The 19,317-nt window shown below is 42.9% G+C and overlaps 1 protein-coding gene across 3 annotated transcripts in view; it reads right to left on the bottom strand.

Annotated features, from left to right (window-relative positions):
- LOC101854638 overlaps window positions 1–19,317 on the bottom strand; it is a 31,585-nt gene that overhangs the window by 4,400 nt on the left and 7,868 nt on the right. Inside the window, exons 1-3 of one of the 3 annotated variants that reach the window (XM_035969721.1) lie at window positions 18,688–19,028; window positions 1,539–1,655; window positions 916–1,074 (exon numbers count right to left, since the gene is read on the bottom strand). In XM_035969721.1, the coding sequence (XP_035825614.1) occupies window positions 916–1,074; window positions 1,539–1,655; window positions 18,688–18,733 (322 nt within the window). In that variant the 5' untranslated portion in view covers window positions 18,734–19,028. Of the gene's footprint in view, window positions 1–912; window positions 1,075–1,538; window positions 1,656–18,687; window positions 19,029–19,317 lie in introns of those variants that run through there. The other 2 variants (XM_005098164.3, XM_005098166.2) reach the window with 2 other exon arrangements.

Below are 19,317 nucleotides of genomic sequence, written 5' to 3'. Positions count from 1 at the left end.
TGTGTGTGTGTTTATGTGCTTGCTGTTAAACAGTCTCACAGTGAATATCTTCTGTCTTTTGATTTGTCAGATGTGTTAAATGAAAGAGCGGCGGAGCTGGCCTACCATAGAAAACTGCATCTCCCCTCGACGCTTAACGGCAACAGAGGATGAAAAAGTAAAAAGTAAAAGTAAAGTAAGTTAAATGATAATTCAGCATTGTACTGCCCCTGGAGCCTTCTAGGGATTAGGCTCTATATAAATTCATATCGATATTATAATCAATATTCACACTTACAGTACCAAAGGCTCATATAGTGAAAAACCCTCAAGTACCACACAAATCTAGAACGCTGAAGCCATGATAGAATTTTTAAAAATATCTTTAAAACCTTCACAGCTCAAGAAACACACTTTAAAAAATTCACAGAATTCCATCAACCATTCAGCTATCACATTGAGTGAGTTCCTATGGAATTTACTTCTCTGCAGTAGCTCCGTTTGTTGTTTAAATATGTTTAGTGTGCCTGGTCGAGTTGGCGACTAAAGTCTCCAGCAATATAATGGACGCATACTACGGCCTGGCTACAAAAGTTGCCAACATGTAACAGTATATAAAAGTGTTAAAAAGGACTCAAACTCACATCTTATGCATGCACTGGAGAAGAACCTTAGTACTAAGTTTGTTAGTGTTTGAGTGCTTAACCGTCTGCTTGCACTGTATGCTTCCTGGGAAACTGAGAATGTTCTGAGTGTTCTATTGTATGCTGGGGTAAGAACATAGTGTAAAGCGCACAGAGCTTGCAGTGGAGCGGGGGTATGTGCTATACAAATGCTATTTATAATTTTTATTATTATTATTATTACTTCACCACAGTTACCATCCGTAATTAGCTGTGCACCTCATGACATGCTAAAAAACCTAATACCTACCACCTTTCATCCCTCCATGCCGGGAGTAGTAGATGGAACTAGTGGTCTTCCCGGTGGACTGAGACTTCATAGTGGACGGTTCGGACCTCACTGATTTGGAACCCGAGCCAAGGCCAACGTTCCTGATACTCCACACATTGTCCAGGTCTATGGGGGGCAGGCCTGAAGGCAAGAGGAAAAAAAAGTGACAGCTGCATCAAAATAAGGGAATGAAAATAGAACAGCCGTTCTTCTGTTCATTGGGCAATTTTCATCAACTTTTAGTTTTTTGGCTCAACACCTTTTATGTCTATTTAAAAACACATTTCTGTGAGGATGTCACTGAAAAGCATTATTCAAAGGCACAAAAATTGTAAATTTGCAGTTTCCAAGGACACCCAAGTTTTGAAACTCACGAAACTTTGGCAACTATTTTCTCCAAATTTCACCTCAGACCAGGCAACCCTCACATCCTTCAATCACAAATATCTCAACTTCAATTCAAGATAGATGGCTACCCCTTTCACCAAAAGCAAGATAAATGAACAAGCTTTAAAATGACACCAATAACTCCATATGCCTCAAAATGAACAAGCGCATGATTCCACCACGGCGTGACCGCATATAGCAGTGACAACACCACTCACCTCCTCTGGGAGTGACAGCATTACTGTTGGCCTTGGGGGTAAATGACCACTGGTCATCCTCCACTTGCTGGGCTTTGGAGCTCACAGGGTTGGAGTAGAGAAACTTCTTGCCCCCTCCTGTGGATTGTGGAGAACAGCATGAGCTGAGATAAATGCACATTTGTTTTGTTTGAGTAAATAGAAGCACACCAACACACCAATGATTATTTACTGCTGGAAAAAAGGAAAGACAGACAGACAGAAACAAGAGAGGAAAGTAAAAAAGTACTCATATAACCTACCAACCGTCATTCAGAGCTGGGAAAAACTAAAACAGACAAACAGAAACAACAGAGGGAAAGTAACAAAGTACTTGTATAACCTACCAGTGGTGCCCTCTAACCACCCGTACGACACAACCAGGGTCCCTTAATAATTCATGGGAAAAGTAAGAGGGAAACAACAGAAGTAGGTCCGACCAGTGTAATCATCCAACACCCACACTGGATGCTGAATGCTTATTTCGGGGAGATTAAAGGTAAATCATTAAGGCGGTTGTGTCAATATTAATGTTGCTATCATGGGAACAATGAATAACTATGTTTTTCTTTGGGGGAGGGGGGGGAGTTGGTTTTTTTTTTTTTTTTTTTTTTTTTTGGGGGGGGGGGGGGGCTTTTTTGTAGTGAATTTTTTGTGGGGGCAATGATTAGAGTCAGAGTCCCATGGTAAAAGAAGTACAATCAAACCTGCTCTAGCGACCACTAGTCCAAAACAACCGAAAGCACAAACAATCACTTCCATTTTGTTAATTTTTAATATGACCCTGTCCAAAAAGACCACCTGTGTAAGTATACTCCTTTCCACCTGGGCAATTGGGTGATTGTTTTGGACAAGTTCGACTGCATGAGTAAAATCCTAGTAAAAATTTGTTGGTGCAAGACTCATAAATCTAAAAGTACAAATGAAACGAAAGACAGAGGAGAATGAGGCAAAAGCAACGCCTAGGAAGGGATGGCTGTTGCCTCTATAAAAGAAGAATGAAGGTTTCAGTTTTGGTGAAAGCTTTCGCATGTTTGTTTGAGTAAAGAGCTAGAGAAACGTATCAACGCAACAACAGTTATTTTGTGTAGAGTAAAAGCAAGACAAACACAGCCGGGAACAATAGAGGGATAGAGATAAAAAACAAGAGTAGCCATCCACGCAGGAATCTGAATGTTTAATTAAAAAACAAAACAAACGGGAAATGGCTGTGGTAGTCGTGACAATAGTAATGTTGCTATTCTGGGACAATTGATAACTGTCCCCAGAATAACAACATCATTATTTATACTAGCGATGGAGTGTGTCGTTTGTTTGTTAAGTTATTTTTATTTTTTTTTTAACTTGGGGGTGAGGGGGGGGGGGTGGGGGGGCCCTGAATTTTTAAAATGGTGTTAAAAAAAAATTTTGGGTTTTTTATTTTTGGGGGGGGTCTTTTTTAGTTGTGTGAGTGGTGAAGAGCAGGGAGGGAGGGAGCTGGTATGATTACAGCTACAGTACTGAAGTGCGCGCGCGCACGCACACACACACACACACACACACACACACACACACACACACACACACACACACCACACACACACACACACACACACACACACACACACTGATGTATGAGCTGAAACAACAGAAGGAATGAGCGGGTGGTTGGAGGACGGACGCCACTGGTAAATCCTACTTCTTTTCTTTCCCTTTGTTATTTCTGTCTAAAAAGAAATGATAACCTCTAGACTTTACAGTAGCACTACCCAGCAACCCCAAAGAAACAAAATCAAGCAAACAGTAAAAAAAAAAATCACTAAGACAGAACATTCCCTCCGGATACAAATATTAGTTTGTTTTGTTTCGTTTTTTTGTCATTTTGTTTTGGGTTTTTTATGTAGGAATTCTTACACCCACATCGACACAATAAAGATCATTTAGGAGGTGGGCTTCCGGCCCTGCCTGCCACAGCCAAACCGGGCAGAGAGGGTTACAACTTAGATCCCAGGAGAAAGACGAAGATACTCGATAAAATATGTTCTCCCCTCCCGGGGATCGAACTCGGGTCTCCTACGTGCGACAGCAAACCCCCTACCCGCCACCTCACAGACGCCAGCGTATGTATTTGTTTTTTTGTGTGTTTTTTGTAGAGGGTTTTACGGCACTCGCAACTGCATAACTTAATAAGGTCATATGAGCGCCAAGGGGCGGGGGTCAACAGAGAAGTCTTTACAGGGAATCAGACTTAGACTGCTCACCTCTCTAGCCTCAACAGCACGAAGTCTGCTTCGACTATCAAGGCACCCAAAAATAGCAGGTCACAAGAGAGTGACAAACATACAAAAGAAGTGGAGGAAAATGACTACAGTAAGGATCAGGAAAGAAAAAGCAGCAGTTCCCTGTTGTAGATCAGGCACAGTTATGAGCAATACATGAGTCAGCCCATTTACAATTCTACTAGGCTTGAACGAGAAAAATGTCCTCCCCCCCCCCTTTGGGAATGGCCTAAAGACACTTCAGTCCGTGGCACTGCCCCGGGGGGATATTAGTTTTCGAAACAATGAATACATGAAGCAAATCAAGTTCAACCATCGAGGAAAACAACGAGAGCGCACATAGCAGAGACAGAGCACAACCGTATTTGTTTAACTAAATGCGTAAATCAATACTCTGAGCCTCACAAGGTGCGAGAGACAAACTAGACTGACAAGAGATAAAATAAATGCCAATCTCTTCTTATCAGGGTTCATGCAACTACACATGTTTTTAGAAAATCCACAACAACAAAAACAGTTCAAATGTTAATGTTTATTTTGCCAAGAAATAAAAGCATAACAATAAACGTTTGACTGAGTAAAGAGAAGCACATCGACATAACAATGGTCATTCAGTGCTAGGGAAAAGTAAGACACAGTACAGAAACAACAGAGGGAAAGTAAAGAAGTAGGACCTACCAGTGCCCCCCCCCCCCAAAAAAAAAATCACAAAAAAACAACCCGCAAATTTATACGCGTCCGATCTACCTGCCCAAGAACATATTTAGAAACGCAAAGACCAACTCACAAAACATACCACTGGCATCTGTGGTTAGGCACTTCGCTGTCGCACGCAGAAGACGTGAGTTCGATTCCCGTGTGGGGAGGATTATTTTCATCAAAGAGTCTACATAACAAGAGGGGCAACTCCTCTCTTTGAGCCAAGTAAAAAAATGTCGGTGGCGTCCTCTTCACAAATGCGCACCCTTTGCGAACAGTTACCCTACTTGTGTTTTAAAAAATCAAAGTGAAACTAACAAGTTTTTGAATAAATATGAATTTAAATTTCGGAAGAACGCTTTTTTAAAATGGTTACGCTGACAAAAAACCTCTTCCGGAGGAAGGGGTGACTGTTTTCTTCGCTTAATTTGACTTTAAAATGAAAGGCGAGAGGTCATTAAAATTTTCAAAAAAAACTAAAACTCCGCACTGAACGAACCCGAACTGCTGATGAACAGCAGTCGATCTGCGCACGCAAGGGGGTGCTATTCCTATTCTTCTTCTGGAGAAATGAAAGAGAGCTTCAAAACAGACTGCAGCGCCATCTGAAGCAAAGAGCGAACTTCTGGCGGACACTTTTTTGGCTGAGTGGCCCATCTTGTTATGTACTATCTTTGTTTTCATTGAGTATAGCCACCTGGCTGCTGGGACATTGCATCTCTCTCAGACGGGGTAGGCCCTGACAAGCAGGGTTGGAGCAGATAGCCAGACTGGCAGGCATGCAGGAGGAGGACTTCCGACCCTACCTGTCAAGGCCAACTCGGGCTGAGAGGGAAACAACATCCCGGCAGATAGACCGTAATACGCGATAAAAATCTCTCCCTGCTTTGGAATCGAATTCGGATCTCGTATGTGCAACAGCAAAGCGCCTTACCGCTACACCACAGACGTATGTTTACAGTGTTCACAGGATCGTTAAACCTTTTCCATACAATCGGAAGCCATGGTATAGGTTTAGCGTCCCTGTCAACCTTATTAGGTCATTTAGAAGGCAGGACCTCTGAGTTCAACGTCCATCTCCAAAAAGGACCGAGCCAGATAGGAAATTCGTGTAAAGTTTCTTTCCCAAGGACATAACGTCAGACCGAGCTAAGGCTCGAACCCCTGAACCCGCAATCTTACGATTGCCTAACCACTGGGCTACCGACGCCACAAGCTTTCAGCGTTAGAGTGTACTCGTGGCGTTATAATCGATTCCCTAAGTTAAACATGTGTGCAGTACAACGCGAGCCGATCACTGTCTTGAACTATCTCCGGTATCCGAGAAAGATGTTTAAAAACCTTCCCCCAGAGATAGCGCTTAGAGACCCTTAAAACTTCAATTTCATTCTGTATTAGCCACCCGTTTTCGCGACTGGAATTCAGGAATTCCAACATGTCACCACCCCCTCCCCCCACACAACAAAATTTAGGTAGTACGAGGTAGCACGAAGCTAGCTGCGGGCCAACATTGTAAGGCAAACTTGTCAATAACAATTATTAGTTGCTGGCGACCTCTCAAGAGCTCACGGCCGCGGGCACGTAATGACATTGATTTCCACAACAATCCTCTCATTACTTTTTATTAAGTAATGCCTGCTCAGAGAATGTGGAAAAGTTCGTGCAATGATAATCTGCTGTAATATTAGAAGCATCAGGAAAATTCGAAGCCTGAGCTCACATCGCTAGAACGAACCAATAAGTTATGAATACCTAGCTGGGCTTTGAGGTGGTGGGAGGGATATCTATAACCAATTCGAGGGGTGGGGGAGTAGAAGTGAATTTGTATAATGATCTGTTCTTTGTGCAATGTGGCCGACTTGCTGAAATCTACGTCAAAATAAAAACGACTACACCAACCACAAAATCCGCAGCCTAGCACAGATCTACACACTACACACATATTCTTTGTTCTACATGCCCAGAATCCTATCAAAAACGGCTCTAAATCTTATACGATACAATTTAGGTCGCATATAAGTCGAGGTGTCTCGACCCAGCCCGTCAGGGGATTCCTGGCTGAGAGAGGAGCTATCCCAAAAGAAAGATGGAGAATACTCCATACAATAATGTCAATTATACATGTACATCTCCAAGCGGGAATCAAACTCAGAGTTTTGTTTCGTGTCACTGCCAGGCAAAGAATCTAACCATTACATCACATACACTGTTCCAGATCCTGTGATCGCCAATCAGGAAGAGATAAGAAGAAATAGAAATATCAAACTGAACGTCGAAAACCCACACTATCGCTTAGCAATGACAGAGTGCGTCAACTTTAATCCTCTTGTTTGGAGGAAGGGCGGGGGGTGGGGGTCAATAGCCGAGTCAACGGGACAGTGTTTCATAGGGTCATACAGGACATCTAGCACAATGGGACAAACCTGCGGGAATCCCACAGCCAGTTTTCGCTTTCTGGAAGTGCAAATCTGAACATGAATCGAACCGAGAGCCGAAATCGTTTATAGTTTAAACAACGCAAGAGATTGTCTTTTTTCCTTCAGTTTTGAAAGACAATCCTTTTTTTTAAATACATGTGTTTTACACACCCATTGACACAATTTAGATCAAGTCAGGCCCAACCCAGCTTGACAGGGACACAACGTTTCAGCAGAAAGACCGAGACACTTGATAAAAATATGCCTTACACAGGAATTGAACGGAGTAGAGCCAAACCAATACACCACAGACGCCGGTAAGTGTAAGGAAGTCCCTGAAACAAACTTCCTTAGATGACTTTAGGAAACAGAAACTGCCCCTGCAGCCACTCAAAATTAAAGGTGAAAACATCAAGCAAGTGTCCGATTATAAATATATGGGTGTTACAATAGACAATAAACTCAACTGACGTGTCCACACTTCTCTCCTGCATAAAAAAATGAAGAAAAGGCTATTTTTCTAAGGAATCTCATGCATTTTAAAGTTGATAAAACATTGATGTAATTCAAGCATACAAAGCATGATCAATTATTGTATAACAGCATGGGCCGGGAACACAAGACAACAAGATAAAGAAAAATTAAATCGAAAGCATGTAAAATTTCAACATTTACATTCCCCTACTTGGATGAATTGTACATAACAGCTTGCACTACAAATTTATTCCATCTTTTTAGACAAAAAACATCCCTTGTTCCCTCAAATAAAAACACCAGCCAGAAGTAAAAGATCTAGGCTTCTGATCTGTAATAAATAAAGATACAGACGGTCATTTTTACCATCATCCATCCAAATTCTTCCATCTTAACCATCTTGTTATAAGTATTCATATGACTTTAGAGCAAGCATCAGATTAACATTGAGTATGTATCTGGCTTGAGATTATAATTTTTTATATTGCTGTTCATTTATATTATGCATGAGACTGTAAGCCTGCGTGTGTATGCATGTGTGTGTGTGTGTGTGTATGTGTGTGTGTGTGAGTGTGCGTGCGCGTGTGTGTGTGTGTGTGTGTGAGTTTGTGTGTGTGCGTGTGTTTGTGTGTAGGTGTGTTTGTGTGTGTGCGTGTGTTTGTGTGTGTGTGTGTGTGTGTGTGTGTGTGTGTGTGTGTGTGTGTGTGTGTGTACATGGTGAAACACCAAACCAATGTGCCAGGATCTGGACAATAAAGATGTATCTTATCTTATCTTATGTGGGAATCAAACCCAAGTCTCTTGATTTCAATGGCAAAGAGCCTTAATTACCATCGCATCAATGGCGTAAAAATCAGTTGAACTAAAGGTTGAAGAAAGAACCAGCAGTCGTCTATCTTTGAGATCTAGCAGGGGAACGCAAAAAAGGAAGAAAGAAGCAGAGACAGCCAGTTTCTCTACATGCGCACGGGCCATAAACAACACCTTACGTCAAACCTGCAGCCATTAGGCCAGCCATTAAAATCTTGCCTGACACTTCAGATCTACGGGAACGCGTCAAATGGCCGGGGTAACTCCCTAAAGGTGTAAGTCTCTCGAAATTAATCTTCCAAATGAGACATACATAAAAACACCCATCTTAGCTTCACTGCAATATTCTGCATTTCAGCAGTCGAATGGAATAAAATATAAATTCCCCTTTCTAGTGAAGCTTCGTGATCCACATATGTACGAAATAGAATCTTTTGTTAGAAGGATAATAATCGAAAAAACAAACAAAAAACATGAGCACCCCTAACCCCTTCTAAAAAACCCAACAGATTCAGACTCTGCTTTGGACGGAAAAACTACGAGTTCGATTCTCACATTGGGAAGTATATTGCATGGAATGTACTCCGTGTTTCTATGGTATATAATGTAAGTACATGCATGTTAGTCAAATTATTTACAGACGAATTAATGCTTCATATTCGTCTCGCCCTAACTTATTTCAGTTTTGTGTTCTTTACTAGATTTACTGCTAGTGAAAGCGACATCCGACTGTACTTAGAGGTACTAATCTGAAATAGCGGACTAACAATCTGAAGATCTTTGTAACTAACAACTGCACCCACATTTTTTCGTCTTCTTAGATCTATAAACAACACATTTTTCAAACTATCGAGACTTCAACTCTCAGGCCTAGGCTGCTTTTCTGACAAAAGCACCAGTTTTTACCAAATATAAGAGGGAAATTTTATAATATATTTATATATATACTCGGCAGAGTCTCGCCATTAAACCCCATACACCGCTCCAGAACCTATTCGTGATCAAGAAGCAGAGAGAGAGAGAGAGAGAGAGAGAGAGAGAGAGAGAGAGAGAGAGAGAGAGAGAGAGAGAGAGAGAGAGGGAGAGAGAGAGAGAGAGAGAGCGAGAGAGAGGGAGAGAGAGAGAGAGAGCGAGAGAGAGGGAGAGAGAGAGAGAGAGAGAGAGAGAGAGAGAGAGAGAGAGAGAGAGAGAGAGAGAGAGAGAGAGAGAGAGAAAGAGACATAAGAAGAAAGGGGAACATCAAACTGAACGTCAAACGTAAACAGGCAGAATCTCCCGCTGTTCCCCCGCGGCCACGCCTCATAAATTAATCACGACAACCACAAATAGATCGTGCGGAGCGGAAAAACAGAGAAAATAGCAGTGGCTTCGAATCCACAGCCCTCTCCGTTAACCAGGTTGAACAAAATCAATAAGTATAAACTAATAGCAAATCCAAAGGGATACATAATGTGTAGAAGAAAATAAAATAGCCGATTTTAGTGAGATTTATTGAGAAGGTGGTGAGTATGAAAATACAGTCCAACGTGCTCTAATGGCCGCTAGAATAAGACAATCACTTGTCCTGTCCAGATGACCACTTCCCATTTCCTCTATTGCACTCTTTTTTTAAAAAAAAGATATAATGACGCTGGGAAAAACATCCACTTGTCTGAGACAGCTACTTTTCTCCGCGAAGCTTTTGGGGCTGAAAACGTGGATGACAAAATTGGTTGCGTACAAAGGAGGAACAGCCTTCCGTATACTAGAAGAGTCAAATCATTTGGGTTTTGTAAGAGACAAAGAGCCCGATCATCACATCTCGGACACCAGTGACAAGGACATTATGGTATCATGGTATTACGGGATTGCGTCATCATATCTCAACTGGCGTCTGTGGTGTAATGGTCAGGCTCTACGTCGTCGCACGCAGACAACGTGAGTTCAATTCTTGCGGATTATTGTTTCAACGTAAGTGTTTTTTTAAGCCCCATCAACACAATTTAGATCACCCAGGAGGCGGGCTTCTTACCCTGCCTGTCAGGGCCAATCTAGGCTGAGAGGGATACAAAACCCCCGTAGAAAGACCGAGACACTCGATAAATAATTTCCCCACTCAGGAATCAAACTCTGGACTCCTGTCCCAGGATAGTAAAGCGACTTACCACTACACCACAGACGCAGGTAGTCTTGTGAGGGCAAGTCTATGGAAGTCTATAATTATCGGGTATCTCCGTATTTCCAGTAAGACGCTGTATCCGATCCACCACGGGTTGGTCCTGACAGGCAGAGCAGAAGCAGCCCACTTTCTAAATAATCTTAACTGTAAAAGTCAAATGGTATAGGTTTAACGCCCCTATCAACACTATTAGGTTATTTAAGAGGCGGGACCTCCGAGTTAAACTTCCATCTCCGAAAGGACCGAGACAAACAGGAAATTTGTGTAAAGTGTCTTTCCAAAGGATGCAATGTCGGACCGAGCTGCCGCTCGAACCCACAAACCTGCAATCTCATGTTTACTGCTCCGATAGCCTAACAACTAGGCTACCGACGCCACTATCTTAATAGTGATGATAGGTGCATTTTAAAAGTCTACAATGATTCAGAGGTATCTCATCGTCAGATTTTTCTCCGGAATTCACAACTGATATAAATCCCTAGACAATGCGGGGCGGAGATGTTTGTTATGAGGACAAGTCCGATGAATAATAGTAAGGATAAGAAAAACAAAGAGTCTGAGTCACGTTTTGCCAAAAATAAAGTTTTTATAGTTTGTCGACTCACGTCGGAGGAGACTACATGGCATAGCATTTGAATTAAATTGTTTTGTTTTGGTTGTTGTTGGGTTGTTGTTGTGTTGTTGTTGTTGTTTTTTTTTTTTTTGGGGGGGGGATAATTTTTTTTCATTTTTCTCGAAACGGCCTCAAGATAACTTAGACCCTTTATTTCTCTGACCTCTTCAATTGTATTATCCGTCCGTATAATAACATGTGAAGTGAATAGACCAGAACAATGGCATTCGTGGACAAGCATTCGACCTGCCAATTATTCAGAGCCAGGTATTTAGTTCCCAAACACGAACCAGTCTATGTAGATGAAGAAGTATGATGACAGGTTCCAGAAACACAGCGGAGGATTATAGTCTGGGGAGTGGATATATCTCCTACCGGTTTATACATAACCACCACCCCGTATCTCCCCCCTCTCTATCTGTGTGTGTGTGTGTGTGCGCGTGTGTGTGTATATGTGAGTGTGTTTGTGTGTGCGTGCGTGTGTCTATTTTTGCCTGTCATACACACACGCTATCTCTTTCTAATACACCCATACACACACTCTTTCTTTGTCTCTATCTATCTCTCTCCATCTCTCTCTTTCACACATACACCCCCCTCTCTCTGGCCCTCGCACTCTCTCTCTCTCTCTCTCTCTCTCTCTCACACACACACACACACGCACACACACACACACACACACACACACACACACACACACACACACACACACATGCACACTATACAATAGACAGTATACCGATAGAAAAACTATGGTCTCTACCACCTCAGACACAATGCTTTCCTCTCGGCTTAAAAATCTCAAAGACTCCACTGAGAGCCATTGGTTCTTTTCACGAGACGTCCTGTATATTGTTTCGGCTCCAGAAATGTCCTATAAATTATTGGCCACCGCACAATGGCTTAGAGGTCTCAGCTTTGGGCAATCCATGGTCCCCTTTCACGCCGTATTGACCCTGAACAACAATAGGACCCATGGGATAAGACGCAGGGAGGAAACTGGCGCAATGATCCCCCCCCCCTCTCTCTCTCTCTCTTTCTCTCACTCTCTCTCTCTCTCTCTCTCTCTCTCTCTCTCTCCTACGTGTGTCTGAGTGTATGCGCGCGCACGTGTGTGTATGTGTGTGTGTGTGTGTTGAGAGAGATAGAGTGTTGATGCCCCATCTCTTTCCCTTTAAGTGGCTCATTTAAGAACACGATCGCAGAGTAATAAGAATTAAGTCTAAAATACAATGTAAAAAAATGAATCAAAATAATAACAACAACAACAACTACAACAACAACTACAACAGCAACGACATTACACTTCCACAGGTAGTACGCCTTGCCTTCTAATTCTACGCAGTAGAACTCAGGCCAGAACCCTTCACTAATCCCTGATCGTTGCGTATCCAATAAGCTATAGGAAGTATTGATATGCACAACTACATCCCTGGCGCACTAGGGCACGGGCGGTACCAGTAAGCAAATTTTAATATAGTCGAACCTCCGCAAACGTCCACCTCTATAAGACAACCGCCTGTATAAACGACCACTTCTCACCCCCCCCCCCTCCTTTGTGTGTGTGTGGGTTGGGGGGGTTAAACTTTATAATGACACTATTAAGACGGCCACCTGTCTCAATTTCCTCCTTGTGTATGGGCTTTGATTTTTTTTGGGGGGGGGGGGTATTTTAAAATGACACTATTAAAACGGTCACCGTCCTAAGACGGATGCTTTTCTTCTCGACAATGCGTGGCCGTCTTGGCAAATTTCGACTGTACATGAGAGTGGCATACACCACACGCTATTCAATATTTCATTACAGAGACGAGTGACGAGGAAAGATCAGGAAAATGCGGCTATTTCGAGCGCATTCGAGCCAAGGGATGGACCGAAGAACGAGGACAACGTAAAACAATTCGTAGGCGTCGCTGGAAAACCAAGACCGCACATGTTTGTGCCAGATCTGACACTTGGTGATGATACGATCTTTTTCACAGGTCGCCTCTTTTGACACGCCACGACTTTTACTGGGGGGAAACCGTTTTCTGGAGAAAGTATGGACTAGCAGAAAAAACATTTTCTGGTGAAAGTATGGACTAGCAGAAAAAATATTTTCTGGAGAAAGTATGGACTAGCAGAAAAAACATTTTCTGGAGAAAGTATGGACTAGCAGAAAAAACATTTTCTGGTGAAAGTATGGACTAGCAGAAAAAAACATTTTCTGGAGAAAGTATGGACTAGCAGAAAAAACATTTTCTGGAGAAAGTATGGACTAGCAGAAAAAACATTTTCTGGTGAAAGTATGGACTAGCAGAAAAAACATTTTCTGGTGAAAGTATGGACTAGCAGAAAAAATATTTTCTGGTGAAAGTATGGACTAGCAGAAAAAACATTTTCTGGTGAAAGTATGGACTAGCAGAAAAAACATTTTCTGGTGAAAGTATGGACTAGCAGAAAAAACATTTTCTGGTGTAAGTATGGACTAGCAGAAAAAACATTTTCTGGTGAAAGTATGGATTACAACATTGGAATCGCCTCTCATTCAAAGGTGCCGGGTTCGAATCAATGTTCTGTCGTCTGCTTTCGTCTCCACTTTCTGCCCAACCCCCCCTCACCTCCTTTGCCCCCTCCTCTGTCTTGGCCACTGACTCTTTCTGCACCCTTTCTACTGCTACTCCTTGGCTCCTTCTTACTGCTGTCTTTCAGCCACACCCATGATCTTCTGGTAGGAAAGATATACACCTAGCCTTCTCGGACAAGGGTGAAACATCTCGGAGGTCCCATGGGCAAGTTGTGCACGTCAAAGATCCCTTTGGTGCTCATATGACATTATGCAGTTGTGAGAGCCGTAAAATCTCTACTAAATTTAACTTTTAAAAAAAGATCTCTTAGTGGTCTAAATTCGAAAAGAGTATTCTTCGGCCGCCACCCGAGCAAAATTTCAAAATTTCCTACCAACTGAAAATGTTTTAAGTGTCCCGCGAGCTCATATGGCCTTATGCAGTTGTGAGCGCCGTAAAACACTTACAAAAAAAAAAAAAAAAAAAAAAAACCCTCAATGGAGTCAGGGGGTAACATTTCACTAGAATGCCATTATATCTATATCATGTGTATGCCGGTATGTTAGATGGAATTTAGTAAAGAGTCAAATCAGGAAGTACATACGTATAAAATATGAGGTAGGTGTTTAATGACAGGTTTATAGATTTGAGAAGACGATAAATATATCTCTCTCTTGCTCTCGCTCTCTCTCTCTCTCTCTCTCTCTCTCTCTCTCTCTCTCTCTCTCTCTCTCTCTCTCTCTATCTCTCTCTTCTCCTCCCTACCTCTTCAATCTCTCTCTGTCTCTCTCTCTCCCTCCCTCCCTCATCCCCCAGTCCTCTGTCTCTAACTGTCTGTCTCTCTTTTTCTCTCAATATCTTTCTCTCCATTTCGCAAGATTTTCAGCAACTTAAGCCACCGACTTGATCTCAGGAAAGGAGTCAGATAACAAAATTTAAACCATCTACAAAACGCCAGCCTTTTCGTAAAAAGTATGTTCTTTGCATGTGTACATACCAGAGCTGTCTAGAATCTAGCCCACACTGGTACATACGTTATTAGCCAAAACCCCGCTCTTGGTTAGATGAAAGACCTGTAGACGGACTTTACGCAACACCTGACACGGCAAGGCCGGGGCTACGCAGTATGCCAACAGGCTTTAAGGTGAGCTTACATTGGTCCGATTAATCACCGTTTGTTTTGATGACTTGGCATCGCTGCAACTTCGTCAGAAGTAATGTTATAGTAGACACAACTTAGATCATTTAGTTGGCGGACTGCTGCGAACCTGCCTGTCAGGGCCACCCCAGGCTAAGAACGACACAATGTCCCAGAAATAAGATGGACATACTAGATTTTAAAAAGTCTCTCCACTCGGGCAATCGAACTTGGTACATGCACTTTTGTGTGCGACAGCGAAGAACCTGACCGCTTCACCTCTGACGCCGGTACTTCGTTCAAACAAAATCAAAAGTAAGTGCAGCAAAATGAAAGATCCGCCATTCTGGGTCACGTTACATGCGAACAACCTTTCTGTCTTATGTTTAGTTTTGTTTTAGTAGGGGTTTTACGGCGATCACAACTGCATAAGATCATATGAGCGCGCCCTTTTTGTATTAAAAGCGCCGATAAGGGGGGGGGGGGGGGGATCCAGGAAAACAAAGTGTTGAACACTGGAGGTTCGAGGTGATTAATTAGGGGAGCATGGTAAAGTCAGGGTGACCAATTAAGAAATTGTGGGAAATTAAACATCCCTTCTAACACTAAGGGGTTAATTCATCATCCATCTCTGACAAGACTGAGTCGGGAGACAGCAGAGCCTTGAAAACTTCGCAAATAGCCCAAGTTCGAGAACGATTCATCTGGTATTCGAACCATGGTCATCTGTCAGTAGCCATGCGCGACACCAACAGAAATAATGAGGGATTCTTTTTTTGTTGATTCCACCCAAGATCAAGGTTTATTCCTTTACTACTTTTATTTTTCCAGACCCCATATCTTATTTGAGAATTAGTGAGTCTGATCTTCAGATCCGACTCGAACAAGCAGATTCGACGATCATGCAGATTCGACTGGTCAGACATGAGTGTACCTGTCACGTTCAGTCAGATAGAGCCACATAGCGAGTGTCGCGCTCCTCGGGGTAGAATTAGCCTGCATGGCGTACAACGTTTGCGTCTCTTCTATTCTCCTAGACACAATATAGGTAATTTAGAAATCGGAGCTCTTGGACATACGCCAATACACCAGGCCCACCGGTAAAATATGCCAGGAGAAACGAGAGAGAGAGGGGGGGGGGAGGAGAGAGAGGGGGGGAGGGAGAGAGAGAGAGAGAGAGAGAGAGAGAGAGAGAGAGAGAGAGAGAGAGAGAGAGAGAGAGAGAGAGAGAGAGAGAGACCCCTAATCGAAATAGAATCCTAAGCTCTGCACTGGTCAATTCCAAAACCAATTGCGCAACGACTGCATGTCAACCCATGATGTAATTCTAGATGTAAAAAAAAAGCCAATGACCGACCTCCATTGCGAGTTCGAGTACCAGAACAGCTGTATAGTTTTGCAGAAAGCTGAGACAGAAAAAGATGTAACAGCAAAAGACAAAGCAACTAACAAGAGAAAGGCGACACCATAAGGTAATAGAGGCCGGGAAAGTAAAGTGAAAAGTAAAAATAAGTGAAAGTTTTACACCCCAATCGATACTATTTAGATTAGATCATCTAAGAAGCGAAGGAGAGAGAGAGAGAGAGAGAGAGAGAGAGAGAGAGAGAGAGAGAGAGAGAGAAAAGACAGACAGACAGATAAAGAGAGGAGACGAGAGAAGACAAGAGACAGACAGACAGACAGACAAACAGACAGACAGACAGACAGACAGACAGACAGACAGACAGACAGACAGACATGTAGCGCACACGCAGAGCAGACGGCGACTACTGACCCCGATTTACGCTTGAACAAGCCCGAAAACGTGACGTCATTGACACGCTCGGATCCCATCAACGGATCCCAGAAGCAGCCACTTTTCACACGACTATACCTCTGTTCAATCGGAAAGCCGCGTTCAAACAACAGCCAAAACAAACCGCTAGGCAAGGGATCATGCTTACGTCACGGAAGGTAGCGGATTGGGACCAAAATAGACCTCTGTATAGCCTATGTGCTGAGTGAAGCGAGCGTCCTGTAGGCTAGCAAGTGTCAATTTACCAACACACGACCCAATGCTGCATGACGAACGATTCTGGTCATTTAGCTGGAAGCGGGTGGGTGGGTGGGTGCATGGGTGGTCAATTAACTCTCACAGTACCGTGTTTTAGTACATTGGAACTACGTGTTCAGAAAGTCAGATTTTTTACAACAAAACTTGGTACAGCAAGACATAAAAAAGATGACTGGTGTATTTTTTTAAAAAACTGTTATGCACGGACTTAGCAAGACGTAAAGGGTTGTGTTTGTTTGTTTGTTTGTTTGAGTAAGGACCAATACATTGACACGATAACAGTCTTTTAGTGTACGGAATGTGCAAGACAGACAAGAAACAACACTAGAAAAAAAAAAAGAAAAGAAGTACGACCTATACAAGTGCACCCACCCCCGACTCGCAGACACAATAAGAGTAGTAGAAGGTGGAACTCCTGACAGAGCACATATAAGACTGAACGTGTACATGATGTGCCGTGCAGTACACTTGAACTACTTTGTAAGTACAAAAGACAACCGTCAGAGTGCACCATACGCCAGGGAGTACACATGAACTTTTATGTAAAATGAAACCCTTCAGAGTACACCACACGCTATGAGGTACACATAAACTACCATTAGGTACATAGAAAGCCTTCAGAGAGTACACGACGAGCCGTGCAGTACACATGAATTACACATGAACGACACACTACAAGATAGTCTTCAGAATAAACGATTCGCCGTGCAGTACACATGAACTACTTTGTACAAAAGCCAGCCTTCGCGTATGCATGAGAAGAGCGGGAATCCTTATTACACTTTAATGTAACCCGGGTGCTGGATAAATAAAACGAAAACAAAATAGGCCCGCTCTAGACACGAGGAGAATAGTTTGTCTGAGCATTGGGTACATGGATGAGGAATTTAGTACAAGGATAAGGCGTCTAGAGGTTGTAATTAGTTTTAATGCTTTACACCTCCACCAACACAATTTGGATTTAGAAAGCCGAAAATTTCGACTCTGGCTGTCTCGGCCAAATCGGGCAGAGTGGGGTATAACATAGCAATAGAAAGACGGAGGAACTCAATAAATGAACTCCTCCACTGAGGAATCGAACGAATCATGTCTTCTACGTGCGACGGACAATAGCCTAACCAATTTAAAACGTTTACCGGCAGCGATTTATTACGAAGGTAAAAGATTCTGTACATGATTGAAGTACATGGATAGGGGATTTACTACACGGGCGATGGATTTAGTACAAGGCTGAGGGAATTGAACATGAGTTAAGTACATGATTGAAGCAATATACAGGTACATGTATAACGCGAATCACGGATTCAGTAAATGGGAGAAGGGTTCAAAATAGCGTGCGGACCAACTTTTGAAGGCTGTTTTGCAGTTAGAGACCCTGAAAAACACGCAGAATTCCAGGTTCGAACCCCAACGGAGTCCAGGTTTGGCAAGTTCCGTTTGGAACGCTTCCTTTCAGTCGCAGACGTATATGTGCTATCCTGGTAAAGCTCTTCAGTATTGCACGCAAGAAACGTGAGTTCAACTCCACCACGTGAAAGTTCATTGTAAAATTTCCGTCTGTCTCCTGATACGCTGTAACCCTGAAATGAAGGGTAGAACCAGCCAGTCTTTCGTGTCATACGACTTTTTAAAAATATAGGCTTACACAGGAGCTGAACTCATTGGTGCTCTTATGACCTTATGCAGTTGCGAGTGCCGTAAAACCTCTACTACACCAAGAGCTGAACTCTGGTCCTCTACGAGGAACGGCAAAGAGCCTTGCCGCAACATAAGAGACGCCCATCATTAATTCACTAGTGTCGATGAGGCGGGTGTCAAACATTTTCAAACAATCATTAAAAACGAGAAGAGGGAGGAGTTGCATGGGTTGGTAAAAAGGACGCTGCTCTATCATTAAAATGGTTCACAAAAATAAAGCGCACTTAGGGTAAAGAACAGAAAGAAATAAATCAACATCCTACACACCATTCGATTCTTCGAAAGCATTGTTGTCGCCAGACCTTGCCCACATTGAGCGGCTGTCCGAGTAGTTTGGAGACTCCTTCCTCAAATAATTACACAATCCTAAATCCGAAACTCTTCAACAACGCCAAAGAAGCTGTAACAATCTTACACAACGAGTACACAGTGACATTCAACTTGGCAGAAAAGTACAACAATCTCCCAGGGAAAGTAAAAGAAATGAACACAGGGGAAATGAATAAACCCTGGTTTCTCTCTCTCTCTGCTCTCTGTGTGTCTGCCGTTCTCACGGAGCACTTTGAGAGTTGTCCTGTATCGATCAAAACGAGCTGAGGACTGCAGAAGGCAGAAGCGTTTGTTTGATATAGATCAATGGAAACCCCTCCGGGTAGATAGTAGTGCGCTCCCCGCCAGAGTTCACTGCACCCGGGGTGGGGTGTGTGTGTGTGTGTGTGGGTGTGTGTGTGGGGGACAAAAGGTGGGGCGCTCTGTGTCCGGGTGTTCTGCTGTTACAGGTTGTGTTTTTTTAAGTTGGGAATGTGCTGTTTGTGAGTGGGGATATGTATGTGTTTTTGTGTGTATGTATGTGTGTATGTGTGTGAGTGTGTGTGTGTGTGTGTGTGTGTGTGTGTG

This window comes from Aplysia californica, unplaced genomic scaffold (genome assembly GCF_000002075.1).
Source record: "Aplysia californica isolate F4 #8 unplaced genomic scaffold, AplCal3.0 scaffold00174, whole genome shotgun sequence".
NCBI lineage: Eukaryota > Metazoa > Mollusca > Gastropoda > Aplysiida > Aplysiidae > Aplysia > Aplysia californica.
The sequence above is the reverse complement of the archived record's forward strand: the minus strand, read 5'-3'. Positions and strand labels throughout refer to the sequence as shown.